Below are 21,251 nucleotides of genomic sequence, written 5' to 3' on the forward strand. Positions count from 1 at the left end.
TTAAATGCTAAATTGTAAAAGGAGATAAAAAACTCACTCCATACAAAGTAAAAAAAATATGTAATTAGAATACCTTAAATTAAACCAGAAAATTTCCAATATAATTCCAAAAATGTATTTCAAGAAAATATAAATTACATTTAAAAACAATAGTGTAATAGATAAATAACTAAATAAGAACTTAAATGACTAAATAGAGTAGGATATAAGGTTAATATAATTACATCAAAAATATTAAATAATATTGAATATGCAGAATAATAAAAAAAAAATTCAATTTTAATCTGATGGTTCATGGATGTACCTTCATCACCTGGTGGATCTTCACACTGGCCTCGGGGGGGTGCTGAACTCTGACCTTCACCATGCGGGGGTCTGACGCTTCTCATGTTTGTTAAAAAATTATCACAACAGAAACTGAAACTAAGTTTAAATATATTGAAGCAGAGAAATAACCTTAAATCATGTTTAAACAGTTGTGTTTTCCTATAAACCTAACAAAGTGAGTAGCAGTGGAACAACTGAGCTTCACCTGTGGACCGTGGCACCGCCCGGCTCTGCCCAAGTGGCAGCAGGAACTCTGACTGCATCAGCTCCTGATTGGCTGCCGTGGCAGAGAGCAGCAGAGGTTTGACCACCTCGTTGGCGTCTCCGGACCTGGCGGCTAAATGTGAGACAGGAATCTGGCAGAACTTTCCGGTAAAGTTTGCAGGACATAAGCAGCGATCCTTCTGCAGACAGAGGCCTCCGTTCTTACAGATCAGAGGACAGAGAACTAAGGAGTAAAAACATAAAACAGATTCTGCTCAATCTGCGTCTCTTTGGACATAAAGCAACAACAGAACCTCTTCCTCTGCAGCAACATTCTTTTAACATTCAAGCTGCTGATAATCAAACCACTAAAACTCAAACCTGATTAGTAAAAATTATTCAGAACATTTTATTGATCGAACTTTGTAATTTCCCAGAATTAAAATTGATGGCATCACATTTTATCACAATATATTGATTTGCTTTTATGACAGTTAAAGATACAAAAACAAATGAAGTCTAATCATATTTAAAAATATATTTTTTCTCACTACGCTGCTAAAAACTTTATATTTTAATAATTAATTTCAGACATAGTTGACTTTTAAACATAAATATAAAATCTTTAAAAAAGAGAAAACTAATTCTGTGAAATTAATGTTACTTTTACACAATCAGTCAAAGAGATTATAAAATATATATAAACATTAATAAAGGTATTTGTGAACAAACACTCAAAACTGTAAAGTGAAATAAATCAAAACATAAAAACAGATGAAACATATACACGTACATGTACATATATATATATATATATATACATATATATATACATATATACATATATATATATGCATATATATATATATATATATATACATATATATATATATACACATATATATATATATACACATATATATATATATATATATATATACATATATATATACATATATACATATATATATACATATATACATATATATATATATATATATATATATATATATATATATGCATATATATATATATACACATATATATATATATATATATATACATATATACAGGTGCTGGTCATAAAATTAGAATATCATGAAAAAGTAGATTGATTTCAGTAATTCCATTTAAAAAGTGAAACTTGTATATTATATTCATACATTACATACAAACTCATATATTTCAGATGTTTATTTTGTTTAATTTTGATGATTACAAATGACAACAAATGAAAATCTCAAATTCATCATATCAGAAAATTAGAATATTACTGAAGACCAATAAAAACAAAGGATTTATAGAAATGTTTGCCAACTGAAAAGTATGAACATGAAAAGTATGAGCATGTACAGCCCTCAGTATTTAGTTGGGCCTCCTTTGGCCTGTATTACTGCAGCAATGCGGCGTGGCATGGAGTCGATCAGTCTGTGGCACTGCTCAGGTGTTATGATAGCCCAGGTTGCTCTAATAGTGGCTTTTAGCTCTTCTGAATTGTTGGGTCTGGTGTATTGCATCTTCTTCTTCACAATACCCCATAGATTTTCTATGGGGTTAAGGTCAGGAGAGTTTGCTGGCCAATTAAGAACAGGGATACCATGGTCCTTCAACCAGGTACTGGTAGCTTTGGCACTGTGTGCAGGTGCCAAGTCCTGTTGGAAAATGAAATCTGCATCTCCAAAAAGTTGGTCAGCTGCAGGAAGCATGAAGTGCTCTAAAACTTCCTGGTATGTGGCTGCGTTGACCCTGGACCTCAGAAAACACAATGGACCAACACCAGCAGATGACATGGCACCCCAAACCATCACTGACTGTGGAAACTTTACACTGGACTTCAAGCAACGTGGATGAAGTGCCTCTCTTCTTTTCCTCCAGACTCTGGGACCTTGATTTCCAAAGGAAATGCAAAATTTACTTTCATCAGAGAACATGACTTTGGACCACTCACCAGCAGTCCAGTCCTGTTTCTCTTTAGCCCAGGCAAGACGCTTCTGACGCTGTCTGTGGTTCAAGAGTGGCTTGACACAAGGAATGCGACAGCAGAAACCCATGTCTTTCATACGTCTGTGTGTGGTGGTTCTTGAAGCACTCACTCCAGCTGCAGTCCACTCTTTGTGAATCTCCCCCACATTTTTGAATGGGTTTTGTTTCACAATCCTCTCCAGGGTGCGGTTATCTCTCTTGCTTGTACACTTTTTTCGACCACATCTTTTCCTTCCCTTCGCCTCTCTATTAATGTGCTTGGACACTGAGCTCTGTGAACAGCCAGCCTCTTTAGCGATGACCTTTTGTGTCTTGCCCCCCTTTTTGCAAGGTGTCGGGGTTTCCTTTTTGGACAACTGTCAAGTCAGCAGTCTTCCCCATGATTGTGTACCCTATAGAACTAGACTGAAAGACCATTTAAAGGCTTTTGCAGGGGGTTTGATTAATTGCTGATTAGAGTGTGGCACCAGGGGCCATCAATTTTGAACCTTTTTAAAAATTAAAATTTTTGTTGTTGATGAATTGAGATTTCATTTTGTTGTCATTGTATAAAAAAATTAAAAATAAATTTGAATATATAGTTTGTATTTTAAAGTATGATATAATATACAAATTTACTTTTAATGATATTACTGAAATAATTACTTTTTTGTATTCTAATTTTATGACAATTTTATAAATTTTTTTTACATATAAATATATAGAATATATATAAAATTAAAATATATTTAAAAAAAATAATAATTTATTATTATATATATATAAATTTTAAAAAATATAATAAAAAATAATTAATTAATGATAATATATAATAAAAAATTTAAAATATATATATACATATATATAATAATTAATATAATTTATATTGTATATAATATTTAGTACAATATTTTTATACATATATCAAATTTATATACTTTTTAAATTTTAATATAATTTTAACATATATCATATAATATTACTATTTAAAATATATATATAATAATTTATACATATATATATTAATATATATTTTTAAATATTATAATATAATATATTTAAAATTTTAAAATAAATATAATATATATATATTATATAAAATATATATATATACATTATATATAATAAAAAAATAATAATATATACATAATAATATTATATAAAAATATTTATATATATATAAAATATATAATATAAAAATAAAATAATATATATATAATATAATATTTTTTAAATATATATAAAAACAAAAAATATATATAAAAATATATATAATAAATAATATAATATAATAATACATATATATATACTAATACATATAAAAATATAAAATATTATATAATATAAAAATAAACATATCCCCATAATATACATAACTATATTTTAAAATATATTTTAGTATAATATATATAATAATAAATTTTTATAATATATAATATATTAAATATATATTATTATTTATATATATATTTTATATTTTAATATATTTTTATAATTTTATATTAATATATATATATATATATATATATATAAATATATAATATATATATTATATTAAAATTTAAAATAATAATTATATATATATAAAAATATAAAATAAAAAAATATATGACATATAATAAAATACCTAATTAAAATAAATTAAATTTTATTTTACATATTTTATAATACATATATAATATCAAATACATATTTTATAAATATTAATTATTATATAATATATATATATATTAATAATTTCATATATTTCATATATATAATATATATAATAATATGTATTATAATTACAAATATTAACAATAAAATAATTATATATATATATATATTTATTAAAAATAATATATATTTTAGAATAATATATAATATATTTTATTTATAGTATATATATAATAAAATAATAATATTTTAATAAAATATATATATAATATATAATATAAAATATATATATACATAAAAATATACATTATACATAATATAACATAATATACATATATAATACTATATATATATATATATAAACATATATAACAATATATCATATATATAATTATTATACATATACATATATACATATTATATATATTAACATATAATATATATATTTTATAAAAATATATATATACCTATAATATTAAAACTATTTTTATAATAACAATACATATAATACAATAAAAAAATTTTATATATATAATACAATATATATATATAATATATAATTTAAAATACATATATTAATATATATATAATACATTATAATATAAAAAATATATATACAATATATATATATACATAAAATATTATAATTTATTACATATCTATATATACATATATTAAATATAAATATACATATTAAATTAATTACATATATATATATATACATATATATTATCCCAAAATATATTAATACATAATATTATAATTTCATATATATAATATAATTATATTATTTTATAATATATATATTTTAATATATATTATATAATATTTTTATAATATATATATATTTTATATTATTTTAAAAAATATATATAATTTTATACATAAAATTTTATACTATCAATATATATAATCATAATATTATAATAATATATAATATCATATAAATACAAATATATATATATATATATTACATACATATATACATATATATAATATAATACATACCCTATATATAATATATATATAACAAATTAAATATACATACTATAAAATATAATATACATACATATATATAATAGTATATTTTACAACATTATATATATATTTCATACATAATATTTATATATACTACATAAATAATATATATTAAAACATACAATATATATATATAACATACATATATATATATAAATACATACATATATATTAATAAAAACAAATTATATATACAACATATATAAATTTTATACATACATATTATATATATATCATAATTAAATATATAATATATACATAAATAAAAATATATATATACTACAATAAATATATAAAATATACATACAAATATAATATATATACAACAAAAACATATATATCTACATAATATATATATACATAAATATATATATATATAATATATAATTAATATACAAATATAAATTTCAAATAAAACAATATCATATAATATATATCATGTACATGTAATATAATATTGAAATTTCCCAGATGATTACAAGTCAAATAGAATACAGTAAAAAGGGCTATTGTTCACTAAACCAGGAGCTAAAGCTGCTGTGGCTGCTAAGGTGATGGATGCATGAGTGAACATCCTTATTAATTCTGATACTAGTGATAGCAACGCTAATCATATGCCGTTTCTCAATATGTGTAATTATGCGTTCTCATGTGATCGTGTACTCGTGAAACATCATCAGCCTCAGCCCTCGTACTGTTCCAATTTAGAAGAACAGCAGACGGAGAACGGACGAAATCCCCGGATGTTGTTCTCGCCCCTCCCTCTACGACTATCCTAACACTACCAGGATGGATATTTGGCCATATGCTACCATAACTTAATGGTTTTCACTCTTTTTTGTATGGACATATAACGTGACTATGCGACTTTGAATAAAGCTGAAAACCCAGTTAATTACAGTTCAAATAAATACATTTAAGATTCTAGACCAGGTTTTTCACAACTTATTTTTAAAATTTTGTTATTTAAGTAATTGTTAATTGGGACTGTGATGATTACTGATTATAATAATGACGTTTTTGTGTTGAATGAATTAATCAGTCTAAGACAAGGAGCCTGTAGAAACCAACATTCCTGGGTCCTCCATATCGGAGAACTCACAGGTGAAAAATGAACTTCCTGCTTCCTGTTGGGGCTGATGCCACAGGAAGCTGCTGCATTGTTACTCTGAGAGCCACTGGAGTCCAAACCACTGATAACAGGATGAAAACTGAAGTAAACCTTTAGATTGTTTTTGGATAATTTCACTTTGGGAAATGGATCAGAACTCCTTCTATCACACAGGCTTAGTTTGTGTGTGTTCATGTCCTGTAATCCCATCTGTTCACACTTCTTTACACTCAGGTTTGCTGCTACAAAGCCGCTTTGTCCTCCGTTGTAAGCACAACGAAGTGGTTATGGTTCTGAACGGCGGCCCACAGATGGAGCACATCAACACATCCACAGCTTGGCCCAAGTTTTTAGGGGGTGAAACCAGGGAAAACAGGGGGGTGAAAAACAGCAGAGCTCAGGGATAAACAAAGACACAGTGTGACAGCATAAACAGAAAAAAAAAAACTGGATAAATGAAGGGTAGGAAGAGAAAATAAAGTTATAAGAACAACATTAAGGACATTAGCTGATGAAGCAGAAGCAAACATATCAGATAAAAGGTAACGTGATGAATTACAGGGACATCATTTGAGTCTGCCACCAAGTTTGGATCCTGTAGCTTTAAGACAAGTCAAAATCAATCAACAGCTACCAGCATGCTGACCTCCAGGATCACAGTATGTCTGTCCTCTGTTATACCAACAGCAGCTGATGCTCTAAACACTAAACCTAACACCACCCTAAAGGCCATGCTTCTGACGCATAGCCTCTGCCACCGTCAAATCTGTCTCTGTTACCACGCCCCCCACGCAGAGGTTCTGCAGCCGTCATCACGCACCTCAAAAAAATCCTCACTACTCCTCGGATGGTCGCAAATCAGCAAAGAACTCAAGCGGAAGTGCACAGACAAAAAGCAGCTGTGATTGGTCCTTGGTATGCCTTTCCGGCTTTCTGTGTGGTCGTTCTTTCTCATTCGGTGCCGGGGCGCGCCATTTCTAAAAACCGAGGAACAACTACAACGGACAACTACGACGAAAGGTTAATTGTTTTTTTTTTTGCCAACTCCATTTACAGAACCTGTTCCTCTTCGATGGCTAGCAACTCTAGATGCATCTCCGTGATATCCTGCAGAGGCACCATTGTTGTTATTGAAGATATGATCTTATTTATTAAAAATAAGATCATAAGCACTCCTCTATCCGCGATTGTACCTGAGGTAGTCATGGAATCTGAACTGGGTTTAGACTGCTTTGATCCAGTTGAACTCTCTGAATTAGCAAAATTATTGTCTTCATCTAAGCCTTCAACTTGTATGTTAGATCCAGTTCCAACCAGGTTATTTAAGGAGGTATTCCCTTTGATCTCCTCCTCCATTTTAGATGTGATTAATCTATCTCTGTTACAGGGATATGTACCTAAAGCTTTTAAGGTTGCTGTAATTAAACCTCTGCTTAAGAAACCGTCTCTTGACCCAGATGACTTGGTCAATTATAGACCTATATCCAATCTTCCTTTCTTATCCAAAATTCTTGAGAAAGTAGTTGCCAAACAAGTTTGCGATCACTTCCACCATAATGAACTTTTTGAAGAGTTTCAGTCTGGCTTTAGAGCTCATCATAGCACTGAAACAGCTCTGGTGAAAGTCACTAATGATATTCTCATGGCCTCAGATAATGGACTTGTATCTGTGCTCGTCCTGTTGGATCTTAGTGCTGCATTTGATACAGTTGACCATAATATTCTTTTAGAAAGACTTGAATATTTTGTTGGAATTAAAGGAACAGCACTAGACTGGTTTAAATCTTATCTATCTGATCGAATTCAGTTTGTTCATGTTAATGATAGATCTTCAACACGCTCAAAGGTTACCTGTGGAGTACCACAGGGATCAGTGCTAGGACCAATTCTCTTTACTTTATACATGCTCCCAATTGGTAGAATTATTAGACAGCATGGGATTAATTTCCACTGTTATGCTGATGATACCCAGCTATATCTGTCTATAAATCCAGATGAAGCTAACCCATTACATAGATTACAGGCATGTCTTGAAGACATAAAAACCTGGATGACTCTTAACTTTCTGCTTCTGAATGCAGACAAAACAGAAGTTATAGTCTTTGGACCAGAGTCTCTGAAAAAGAAACTGATTAGCCAGTCACTTCATTTGGATGGGATTAAACTGATTTCAGATAATAAAGTAAAAAATCTTGGTGTTGTTTTTGATCAGGACCTGTCATTTAGGTCCCATATCAAGGAGGTTTCTAGAATTTCCTTCTTTCATCTGAGGAACATTGCAAAAATTAGAAATATCCTGTCCAGGGGTGATGCTGAGAAACTAGTCCATGCATTTGTTACTTCAAGGCTGGACTATTGTAATTCTTTACTATCAGGAAGTCCACAAACTGTAGTTAAAAGCCTTCAGCTGATCCAAAATGCTGCAGCCAGAGTTCTAATGAAAATTAAAAAGAGAGATCATATCTCGCCTATCCTGGCTTCTCTTCATTGGCTTCCTGTTAAATCAAGAATAGAATTTAAAATCTTCCTTCTCACATATAAAGCCTTAAATGGCCAAGCTCCATCTTATATCAGAGATCTGATTGTTCCTTATGTTCCTAACAGAGCACTTCGCTCTCAATCTGCAGGTTTACTAGTGGTTCCTAGAATTTCTAAAAGTAGAATGGGAGGCAGATCTTTTAGTTATCAGGCTCCTCTCCTGTGGAACCAACTACCAGTTTTAGTCCGTGAGGCAGACACCCTGTCTACTTTTAAGGCTAGGCTTAAAACTTTCCTTTTTGATAAAGCTTATAGTTAGAGTGGCTCAGGTTATCCTGAGCTATCTCTATAGTTATGCTGCTATAGGCTTAGACTTTTGGAGGACATAGGGACCCCCATTTCATCATTCTGCTTCATTCTCTCTCTGTTCTCCTATTCTGCAGAATCTGTTAGTTCAATCTCTAACCTTCTGCTCTCTCTGCTTTTCCTCAGAGTAGCTTTGCCTCGTCTGTTCCTGTTTGGCTGTGACGTCATCCTGGAAAGAAACATCAGCTGTGCTGCTTCTATCAACACCCTTGTTTATAGATGTTGGAGATCGGCCTGTTTTCCAGTGTGGTCCTGTTTCTCTGACCGTGACTAAGTGGATGTGCTTTCTTCGTCCTCTGGCATGGGAGCTGCCTTGGAGCTCGTCTGCCTGGCTGTGTGTTTCCTGGACGGGGCCGCCTTTTACAGCTGCTTTTTGTATCTCTGCTTCTGTCTCCTTGAACCCCAGTCGGCCTCGGCAGATGGCCGCTCACACTGAGCCTGGTTCTGCTGGAGGTTTCTTCCTGTTAAAAGGGAGTTTTTCCTCTCCACTGTCGCTACAAGCATGCTTAGTGTGGGGGATTGTATTTGAGTCAATGAGTCAATGCAATCAACTGGTTTTCCTTAGATAGAAAACTTTGTATCAATTTGACTGTATGATCTGGTTGAACTGTAAAGTGCCTTGAGATGACATGTGTTGTGAATTTGGCGCTATATAAATAAACTGAATTGAATTGAATTGAAGTTCGAGGCTTTATAGAGGGGACCAAAAACAAAGGCTTGTTTTGGCTTAGAAAACATGCAAATTGAACGGGTCCGCCCCTTAGTAATGGGCAGTCGTTTGGGTTCTTTGTCAGCCTGCAACACCCAATATCTGTCTGTCTCTGAATGGAGGTCGTTAGAGGGAATTGTTGGCCTAATTGTACTTGTAAATTTGTGATTTTCACTTGTAATTTTTCAAAGTTATAACTTTGTAACTTGAATTAATAACTTCACAGATGAAGATCTGATGTCACACGTATCTATGAATTGATAACAAGGTAACAAATACAAATCTTACTTTTTCAAAATTTTTCAGTTTTATTTACAAGTTTATACATCCAAAGAAATTATTATATTGACACATATCTTACTCCAACGAGTGGCTTTAGTGCCCCTTTAGAATGATGGACTTTAGATTTTGTTTGGAAATTATCTTTGAGATCTTCCCTCATTGATAGGCAGAAACAGTTGCCTCTGTGAAGTCATTGAAGTCCTTCCTTCTTGGCATAGTGTTAAAAGACATCGGTATGCCTCAGAACAGCCAGCTGCCAGAAAACCTGTTTTAATGAGGCATTTACGCTAATGGTGATCATTTAATCAGTTATTTGGTCAGCAGCTTCAGGCTGATGTTATGCATTTTAAATCACCTGTAAAAATTACTTGGTTTTTACTCACTTTGATCATCTGCTCTAGTTTCTTGAATCTTTATCCATGTTGCATTACTACCTAGAAAGGACAAGATGTCTTTTATGATTTGGGAAACTTGGAGTACTGTAATTGTTTTTTATTTCTTTTCATCAGCAAGCATGTAATCTTTTTGTGTCCACGCTTTAAAGAGAAAAGAGGTAGAGGGGAAAAGAACAGCATGGACATGTAGCTTTTAGTTTTTAATGAACTGAAACTATATAAAAGAACATATTTCTGTCACCAGTAAGAGTAAGATATTTAATTCCTGAAACCTTCCAAACTTCTTTACCTTAAACTCAGCCTTTACTTTTAGACAAATGATGCATTTTGTGGTTTTCCTACAACAGAACCAAATCCTCGCAGTGCGTCTTGTGTTCTTGGTCTCTAATGTGCATAAAATACCAACTCACCCACACAAAAAACCCACACAGGTTAGTATTTAAGACCATATCAGGACTTTCTATTGATATCCATTTTTTTAGAGATTGTATGGGTCAAATGTTGACATTCAATTCAAACTCTAATGTTTACCCCGATTCCTAACCCTTTAAAGATTAGTATTTCTCTTTAGAGCTTGGCTGTGACCCCGCTATAAAGCCTTTAGATATTCAGAACGTCAATGATTATCCTAGAAAATTTCCTTAACAGGCAATAATATAAACTACATCACATACAGGCTCTCAAATTCCTGTGTGCTGCAGGCTTTGCTGCCGATGTGTCAATATTTGAATTAGCAGTGAGGTAATGACAAACTCTCGGGGTTAAAACGGTGGGCGTGATGACATAACAGGGTCAGAGATCAGCTCCCCTGACCTCACAGCTGTTCTCTGCTTAGTATTTATTTAACACAAAGAGCAGAAATGTTTGAAGGAGTGTCTCTGTTTTTCTCTGTTTGTATAAACTAGAGCCGACATCACAGCCCGACATTAATGAGTTCAATGGTTGCAGCTCTTCTGACTCACTCTGCGTGAGGTGCTGTTGCTTACATGTTTCCCAAATAAAAACGTTTTAGTCAGTGTTTCCCATAGGCATTAAAATAACTCTATGACATGTAGCTGAATACATGAACAACATGACATTTGTCCAAATGAATTATTTTAGATGGCATAGTTTCTTGTTAGAAACATATGGGGTTATAGTCACTACATAAGCCACATATTTACATACACTTTTGTGTATATTGTATACATATTTGTACATAGTGTATATAAAAGTGTATACTATTAGATAACATACATAGTTTTTTATCACTGACATTAAACCCAATGAAATATTTCCCTTTTCAGGTGAAATAGAATTATGTGCATGATTTATTACTTCAAACTGAGAAGTTTCCATCCAAATCTGGAGTTAAAGTCGTAGGAAAGTCATATTTAAATGTCAAATCATTCTGGCTTTAACATGTATATAAATGTAATCTTTATCAGACGATATTATCCCAAAATTTAGAAAATTTCTATTTAAAAAAAATCCAGTTTTAAAATCAGTGTGGTTATCTTATGCAGGCCAGTTCATTATAAGTCAGCCTGTACACCTAAATTCGGCCAATCATATATCAACATTCATCTGTCATTCAATTTTTTTGGTCATAGCATCTTGATTCATATGTCGCAGCTAATATACGCAATAGATGAAATCAGAATAATTTCCTTTCCCATTGAGTTCCGTCCCAGTGTTCACGGGGATGGAGGTCTGTGTCTTCAGCAGGCGTAGAGCTAACAGAACTGGCAGCGTTGCGAGGCAAGGGCTCAAACACGTACGGCTGTAAGCCTTCTACACCAAACCAAGCTTCTGCCGCCCTGGCGTCCTCTTCCACAACATCTTCGTTCCAACTTTCCTCCTCTAAATAAAAAATGTATGATGGAGGAGACTCATCCACGCCCTCCGACACAAAACTCTCCTCCTCTTGCGTGTTTCCTCTGTCCATAGTGTTCCTTGACAGTGTCGTTTCTAAGTCACCAATTTAGTGCTACTTGGTCCCAATGGAATTTCCCATTGGGAATCTACTAGCACTAAGTTGCTAAATGATTAGAAAAATGCTTCCGATAAACCAGCCACAATCAAACCTGCTTGCGAACCTTCCGCCACAACAATCCCGCCCCCTTGATAAAAGACCAATGCAAAATTCGGGAGAATTTACAACCGTTGGGACAGTCGCTTCCCTACAACTTTAATCAAAGTCAAGTGTTCTAAATCAGTTATTAATCTAATTTAACATAATTTTAAATTCTGCAAGATAAAGATTGGTTGGATATCATGGCATCATATCATATGGTAATGGTTTAAACCATTTTCATTTGTCCCTATTACCCCTAGGTACATATTATCTGTGTAGTTTAGTTGGGTTTCACAGGCTTTTTATCTGAAGTATGTTCATCTTTGAATTTAATTATATTTATAAATAAGTTCTTATATTTTGAATGGATGCTTTATTCCATACGAGTGCAGAGTTAACTGATAATGATTATGCTCAAATTCACTATTTCTTCTGTTGTCCATATGCAGGGCCATTCTAGTGCGTGCTCCCAGTACAAAATATGATATGATTGGATATCAAGTAACATAAATGCATTTAAATGCACAACAGCTGGACATCTTGAGATAAAACTGACTGCAGACGAGGTCAAAGCAGGAAGTCTCTGAATATTTCTGAATGACGAGTGACACTGTCAGACACTGAGATGAACATTTTATGCAAAAAATAATCATTTCAAGCTGTGATCCTGTTAAAACCATGAAACAGGAACAAAATGTTGATCCAATATGGCAAAGTCCTAATTTTTTAAGCTGTTTAACTTTTGATAGTTTTTTCAGAATCAGAATCAAGTGTATTGCCAAGTAGGTTTGCATTTACAAGGAATTTGACTTGGTGTTGATGGTGAAAACTTAACACTATTTCTGCCATTTTCAATGAAAAAAGCTTGCTGGGTGGGAAAAGAAACGTCTTCTGGTATCACATGTATCTATGAGCTCTTAACAAGGAACACAATTTAACATTTAAGTTTTTGACCTTCTGCCATGATCTCCCAATGGAGATTTTGGTTCAGTTCTACGTTTCAGTTTGGATTTTCCGCTGAATTTATGTCATTCTGTTTTTTAAAGGGGTCATAGAATGATTCCATAGGGTATTTGGTGGGTAGTAGGGTTTGTAACATCAGTTGGGCTGAAAATGGCATAATGGCTGTTTTATTAGCCCTAATGTAAGGCTGGTTAAAAGCCCTAAAATCAAACGACAGTTTTTCTTCCTTTTATGGTGCTCATGAATATTTAGATGAGCTGTGAGCTGATTGGTTGGTTTACAACGAGCAAAGCTACTGAGCAAAGATGCATCATAGCAACAAGCACTCACTCACTGAAACATCAAATTGTTGATATGGTAGGGTGACCAGACGTCCTCTTTTTCCCGGACATCCCTACTTTTCATACCTAAAAAAAATGTCCGGGGGAAATTCAAAATCTTCCGTGATTTTGGTCAACACACCGGGCACCAAACTGAGCCGTCAGCTCCAGGGCTGGTCCGGGAACCCCGGCGGACAGGGGCATGGAGCTGAGGGCTCGATTCGAGTGCCCGGTCTGGTCCAGTCAGCACCGCCCCCCCCCCAAAAAAAATTGTCCTTTTCCGAAACCTAAAACTGGTCACCATAGAAATGCTAGAATTGCTATCAACAGCTTAGCGACAGAATAATACTTACAGCTTCCGCCTGTGATGGCCTTTCGGTAGGAACAGGCCCTCGTTTCAATGAAAGAAGTTTAGCAAATCCTGCTTTGAACCGTCCAAGATTTTGAAAGCTGTCTTTGGTAAAATGCTTAGAGCAAATGAACAGCTGAGCATCAAACTTTGCAGGGATCTTCTGATAGACAAAAATAATCCATGCCTGTCGAGTCTTCGGATCATTGGGAAGACTTTGAAAATGCTCCCCTTTCTATGTGCAGCCTGGAACACTGCATTTACACCAGTGGTTCTGGCTTATTATCAATAGAGAAACTGCCTGCTTTGTTATTCTTGTAGAAGTAAACCCAACTGTAGGCTAAACAGCTAAACTGGTGTCTTACATCGACCTCCATTCATGTTCTTGGGCCGTGAACCAGTGGGCTGGTCTGTATGTCAATTTCGGGGCATGACAAAAGTACAGGCCAGAACCAAATAAGGCAACATCCATGAATTGATGTCAATTCCATGCTTCGTTTGGATTGGCACGTTTTATGGTGGAAGTTTAGAGTTGTGAGATTTACAGAGAAAGGAGGTGGTGATGGGTTTGAACTTCTCTCTGCGTCCATTTCACCCACTGAACTATTGTTATTCATCTATGACAATGGAAACTCGGTTTTGCATTTTATGACCCCTTCAAGTCATCAGTTTCATTTCCAATTAGTTATTTTCTAGATATATTTAAGCACTTTTCTATTTTTTCGGTTACTCTGTGTTGCCCCCTTGTGTCACTCTCATTGATCTAGCTCCCTTCTAGATCCTTCTGTCCACACCTCGGTTGATTACTCCATTCATCGGCATATATACTCCTCCTCTGCAGTTTGCTGGATCCTCTTCTTTCTGTAATTCCTTAGGTCTATTCCTCCCTAGTGTCTCATGGTTTTTGGCCCCTGAGTTTCTTGTCAAACGGTTCTGAATTTTTGGCTTCTTTATTTTTACTTCTTCATTTAAGGCCCCGTCCACACGAAGTCAAAACGAACATGAAACGCTGATATTTTCCAAAACGTTTGCCGTAATGTGATCGTCCACACGAATGCATGAAAACGCTGCAAAATGTATGCCAGGCCTGTAAGTGGCGCTGTGGTGCCAAAGCAAAAATAGGCGACGAAATGTTGGGCATGCGCACTAATATTTATACATGGTTGCCCTGCGGGTCCATTTTCGTGGTTCAGTCAAATTCAGGTGCTGAACTATGTTGTTGATATTGCTCTGTTCTTCCTGGAGATATTCCAGAAGAAGAAGATTCTGTTGTAAGCCCGACAGCAGGGTGAGTAGCATTAGCAGCAACCATTCAACACAGTACGGCGCCATTGTTGTTGTGATACTGTGTTGCGCATGCGTGTTTAGAGGCGACGCTATGACGCATGCGTGTAAAAAAAAAAATGCGGTTAGAGCGTAAAGATGGAAACGCGAAAACGGCGTTTCAAAATCTTCCCACTCTGAAGGCTGAATAAAAAAAAGATCGTTTACAGACCCCCGAAACGCCGGCTTCGTGTGGATGAGAGGCTGGTTTGGTGAAAAATTTGTGCGTTTAGGCCAGGGTTCGTCTTCGTGTGGACGGGGCCTTAGTTTGCAAGAAATCATCTATGGCTCTTCAGCTCTACATCTAGGTCCTCAACAAGTATCAACTGACTAGTGATGGTGAGATGAAGCCTCATGAGGAATTGATTCAATGATCTCCACAGTTCATACTGGTGGAGTGCATGACTGCAATTAGTGAAATAATGTGTGATTTTCTTTTTTGCAATTATTTTTAGTTATTTTTCTCATATAAATTCCTTTGAAATTCATAATGATTGGTGTGTATAATATAATCTTTTGCAAGTTTTTTGTGTGTAAAATATCTTAGAAGAGAACAATCTTTTAATTTTCACAATTTTTCTGCCATTTTAGTGAAATAAGCTCAAGCAGACAGTGAAAGTGTTTGTTCAAATTTGTCAATGATGAGAAAAATTAAAGGTATTAGTAATTTTTATTAATAAATAATACCTTTTCCCACAGTTTTGGTTTTAATCTGGCCAACCAATCTTTTGGCAAAACAAACCAATCCAACTGTTTTTTTTATCCAATCTATATTTATACAAACGTAAACCAATAAAAGTTAGTCATATTACCCAAAAATTTTATCGCAACTCTCAAAAGTCTAAAGTGGGTCTCAAACCAACAACTTTAGGGTTGGAACTCAATGCCTTACCGCTGAAGCCACTAGCAATGGTAAATGCACACTGGAACAATACTCCTTAAAACTAATGTTACAACTGTGACCAGTGACTTGCTCAGATTTTGATCATTACACTGGTCGTTTCTCAATTCACAAAAATGTGAGTACAGACTCGTGTTACCTGTGCGTTCTCATGTGCTTGTGTACTCATGACACGTCATCCCTAGTGCTGTTCCAATTCACAAGAACAGCAGACCGAGAACGGACAGAGTCCCCAGATGTTGTTCAAACCTCTCCCTCTTTACCCAGCATGCATCAGAACAGACTTGTCCGTTCTTGAGACTGACAGCTGTCCCAGCATGCAGTGCATCAGCAGCAGCTTTCAATGGAGCGCTCCCACAGCTCAGACTACTAAGTAAAAAGTTCTCTTTTCTGTTTCCGTTCTTAAATAAAAGTATTTAAGATCATTTGAGGCGAGAACATTATACTTTTAAGCGTCACTATTTGGCCCATTTACAGTCATGGGAGTAACGGCGTTACTAACGCCGTTACCTTGTTTTAGTAACGAGTAATCTAACTAATTACTTTGACTGTAACTATAACGCAGTTACCATTGCAGACACCCATTACTGCACGTTACTTAGGTCGCACAATGAACCTTTTTTCATCATAGCACTCGTGCTCGCCCTGTCATGAGAGAGGGGAGGATGAGATTGGCTGATGTATAGTGAGATTCCGTCTGTCAGTTGGGTAGGTGGGTGTTTCTGCTGGTGGGTGTTAACGTACAGCACACAGAGAGATGGAGAGTGAGGAGGATCCACCAGCAAAACAGCGTTTTCCTGATGGAAATACCGGTGTTACGTCGAGCTGCGTTTCACCATCACATACGGGTTTCCCCTGCATCTCCGCACAGCGCAGGCGGCACGATTCACCACACAAGCGACAGGAAACGCGCATGCTCGCTAAAGGCGCGTAACAGCCGCCCTGTGCTCGCGCCACAGTGGAACTATGGAGAGCATGAACGATAAAATGTTAGCCTATATGGAGAAAGGGAGAAATCTGGATGGATGGATGGATGGATGGATGGATGGATGGATGGATGGATGGATGGATGGATGGATGGATGGATGGATGGATGGATGGATGGATGGATGGATGGATGGATGGATGGATGGATGGATGGATGGATGGATGGATGGATGGATGGATGGATGGATGTTGCAGTATCTATAATAACCCAAACACCCAGAATTTCAGAATTAGACATCCCCAGTTATTAATTTCATTCACTCACCAGATCTGAACGCCCTGTTTAAAAAACTTCACACCCATGAGTAGAGGTAATGCAGCCTGATGATATTTACACCACATCAGACACCATTCCCCCATGTTAAGAAGAGGAGAACGCTATCTGACTGGGTTTACAGGCCCGTCAGATAGCGTTCCCCCCTGATGTAATTTACGTTAAGTAGCAATAAATGCTAAACTCTGCAGGTTCTTGTCTTTGTCGTCCGCTCTATTCAGCTGGCTTTAGAAACACACCGCGAGAAGGTGGGGGCTGGGTGGTGAGGGTTACAGGGGCGAGAAACGCAAAAGTAACATGATAGTTACTTTTACTAGTAACTAGTTACTTTTATTGTGGAGTAACTTAGTAACTCAGTTACTTTTTGGGACAAGTAACTATAACTAATTACTTTTTCAAAGTAACGTCCCCAACACTGCCCATTTACCGAATTAAAACGTTAAAAAAAACGAATAAATTCCACTGTTGAGAGGACCATGGCAACCAGCAGACCTTTGAGGGTAATGGCAGCCAGGTCTAATCATCTGCAGCAGCCCTCTCTCTGCATAGCCGTGTGTGAAGGACCACTGGCTATGATGGCGAGTTTGTTTTTTTTTATTTGGCAAAATGCTAATTTGATTCATGTTTCTCTGACTGTGTTAATTATTATTCGCCCAATAAATGAAAAAAGTAATAATTTATTATTATTATCTAGAGACTATTAATAAAAGGAGGTAAAAATGCAGCTTAAGAAGAGCCGAGCTCGTGGTGAGGTCATCAGTACGCTTCTGTTCCAATTGACCCATATTTATGCTGCGTGCTCCCATTCTCCCTGACTCCAGACTTTTCTGTGTTCCTCTCAAGAACATCCTTGGCAAGGACACGAGGGCCCTTAGTCTTTGGGTGGAACATAAACTCCTCTCTAAACCATCAACTCCTCTGTAAACCAGAGTAGCATGGAGTCAACCCTAGGGCCAAACTGGGTCACCAACTGGACAGATCTACAGAAACCTAAAGGTCAGATGACATTGGTCATGGGTTGTATTGCTCCTGTTCAGTCTTGCTGTGGGGTTGAATCTAAAATAGTAATTCAGAGCTACTCTCTGTACCCAGCTTCAATGATTCCAGCAGAAAACAACGACTGGCAGAAGCTCATCCTGTCAGTTAGAACTGTGTGTGTGAAGCAGCTCCAGCTCAGTTATGACCTGCAGATCTTTGCGTCTGAAGAAGAGCCAGCGAATATTTGGGCTGTTTGAAGTGATCCCAGATCGGCAGCAGGTCTGATCAGTCAGAGTCTCTCTTTCAGGGAGGTTTAAAGGTGGAGGTTATTTGTGGTTTTGCCACAAACAGAGTTTATCAAATCACTTGTCTGAAATAGATGGATCTGCTCTGGAGTCTCTTTTGTCACTTGAACTTTCAGTATAAAACGAATACAAAATCATGCATTTTATTGGGCTTTTTATGAGACACACTGTTCAGCAGAACTGTGAAGAAGAGGACTTGATGAATGGTTTCACACATTTTACACACGAAGCTCCTAAAATTCTGGTGTTTACTTTAGTTTTTTTTATATATATAAATCCTGCCCAAGATTCTCAGTTGGATTTAGGTCTGGTCTTTGACTAGGCCATTCTAACACATCAGAAGGACCTAGTAAAGGCTGGATGTTCAGGGTGGTCGTCCTCCACCCAGGCTCAGGTTTTCTACAGCATCTAACAGGTTCTAGATTTACCTGCTTCCATCATCTATCAACCCGCTTTCAGCAGAAAATGGAACCAAAGCAGATGTAAGGCGGTTTGTTGCTAAAACTGCCACAGGTCATAGAAGCCTACACAAGCAGAGCTGCACTGAAACCTAAATTATAACATATCACCAGATACAAAAAAAGCTAACTTAAAATATCTGCTGCCTTTATGACTATGGAGTAAGATTTGTTCCAATATTTTTGCAAGCAAAGAAAACATTTTGTAAAAGGAAATAAAAAACGATATAAATATAATATGAGAAAAAAACATTTCAATAAAAAAAGTTTAGAAAGTTTTTAAAAAATAACTGTACTTTTTACTCAGATTTTCTCCCGCTTTTTTTAAAATGTATTTTCCACATATTACTTTTTTTTTTTTACAGAAATGACATGTTTCTCACACTTTATATTTTTATGTTTTTTATATTTAGTGTTACAAACTGCATTGTTTTTAAACTGCTTTTTACAGATCACCAATACACACGTTGCTTTTGATGCACACATTGACCAATTAAATCCATGCAGACCAACAGAAATGCGTCCTTGCTCATAACTGCGCAGCAAAGTTACAATTATAACCTATTTTTGATTTTGAAATATGGAATAGAATTCACTTCATAAATTACCCTAGAAATAGTTTATACCTGTTTTTTTTATGAGACTAATTGCTTTTGTTGTTTTTATTGTTGTTGTTTCCTTGCAAACTTTAACATCTAAATGCAGCACTTCTCCTGTTCATATCCTGAGCTATGCGTTAGCCAGAGACCAGAAAGTAGGGCTCCTGTTTCCTTAAGGCCATCACTGTTCTAGTATAACAAAACCAAGTTAAAGCATCATCAAGTGGTCATCAAGGATTTTACATTTATCTTTGTATACAACCAAGCCAAGTTGCATTTGATAACAAACACATCTCTGTTGCTGGATCATGCTGCAGAGTTCTGTCCCAGATCATGAAACTCTCCAGAGGAGTAAGACTTACAGACTCGGAAGCCTGGACCATGAGAGTCAAGTCTCCTTTCTGCCAGTCCTCCCTCTGTGCTGTAAAGCGTCGTCATGTTGCCTTTCTCGCAGCGGTTGATGCATCCGTCCTGGTTGCAGAGCACCTTGCAGATGGTTGGCGTGAACATCACCTGGATCCTCTCCATTCCAGCTCTCCTCACTGCCGTCTGACCATGAGTTGGCAGAGTAGAGGCGAGGAAGACGGAGAGGAGTAGAAAACCTCCAAGTTTCAGCTGCTGCATGTTCAGAGTTGCAGTCAGAGTTTGTACAATTGTTGCATGGCCAAAAACCCTCAAAGCTTCCAGCTCTCTGACTCTAAAGCTGCTTCCTTTTCTTACTGTTGGGTCGAGTGAAAACAAGCTTGGAGAAAAAAAAAAAAGAGGGAGGGAAAAGAAAACGAGATCTCCCCTCCCCTTCCCTCCGTGGTCAGTTTTAAGTAAACCCTCCTGAGTGTGAGCAAGCAGAGGGAGAGTTAGGGAGATAATTGGAAGCAGTGTGCAGCGCTGGGCTCAACTCCAAACAAAATGTTTAGCAGGGATCTGCTCCATCGCTCCACACAGGGAGAGCCATCGGTTACTCCTCTTCCTCGCTCCTGAGGCCCCGTATCTCTGCTCGCTGTTTCATAACGGGCTGCAGAACATTAGAGGATGTCAGGCTGATGATGCAACCCTGGTTTTGGGTTTCAGGGGGTCGGATTCACCGAATGTCTTTAAGTAAATCCAGGCTGCAGTTTAAGAGGACAGGCTGAGCAGAAACTGATGATTTCACACACACTTGTTGTTGACATGTAGCTGTCTGTTAAACTCGACTCAGCGCCATGTTTACATG

General features: G+C 35.4%; 1 protein-coding gene across 1 annotated transcript in view; it reads right to left on the bottom strand.

Annotated features, from left to right (window-relative positions):
* The window catches only part of LOC119791534 (latent-transforming growth factor beta-binding protein 4-like), a 75,837-nt gene that overhangs the window by 34,513 nt on the left and 20,073 nt on the right, over positions 1–21,251 (bottom strand). Inside the window, exons 3-4 of the mRNA XM_038297683.1 lie at positions 533–775; positions 305–384 (exon numbers count right to left, since the gene is read on the bottom strand). Of these exons, the coding sequence (XP_038153611.1) occupies positions 305–384; positions 533–775 (323 nt within the window). The remainder of the gene's footprint in view (positions 1–304; positions 385–532; positions 776–21,251) is intronic.

Source organism: Cyprinodon tularosa, unplaced genomic scaffold, assembly GCF_016077235.1.
Source record: "Cyprinodon tularosa strain WSP-4 unplaced genomic scaffold, ASM1607723v1 ctg394, whole genome shotgun sequence".
In the NCBI taxonomy this organism is placed as follows: Eukaryota; Metazoa; Chordata; class Actinopteri; order Cyprinodontiformes; family Cyprinodontidae; genus Cyprinodon; species Cyprinodon tularosa.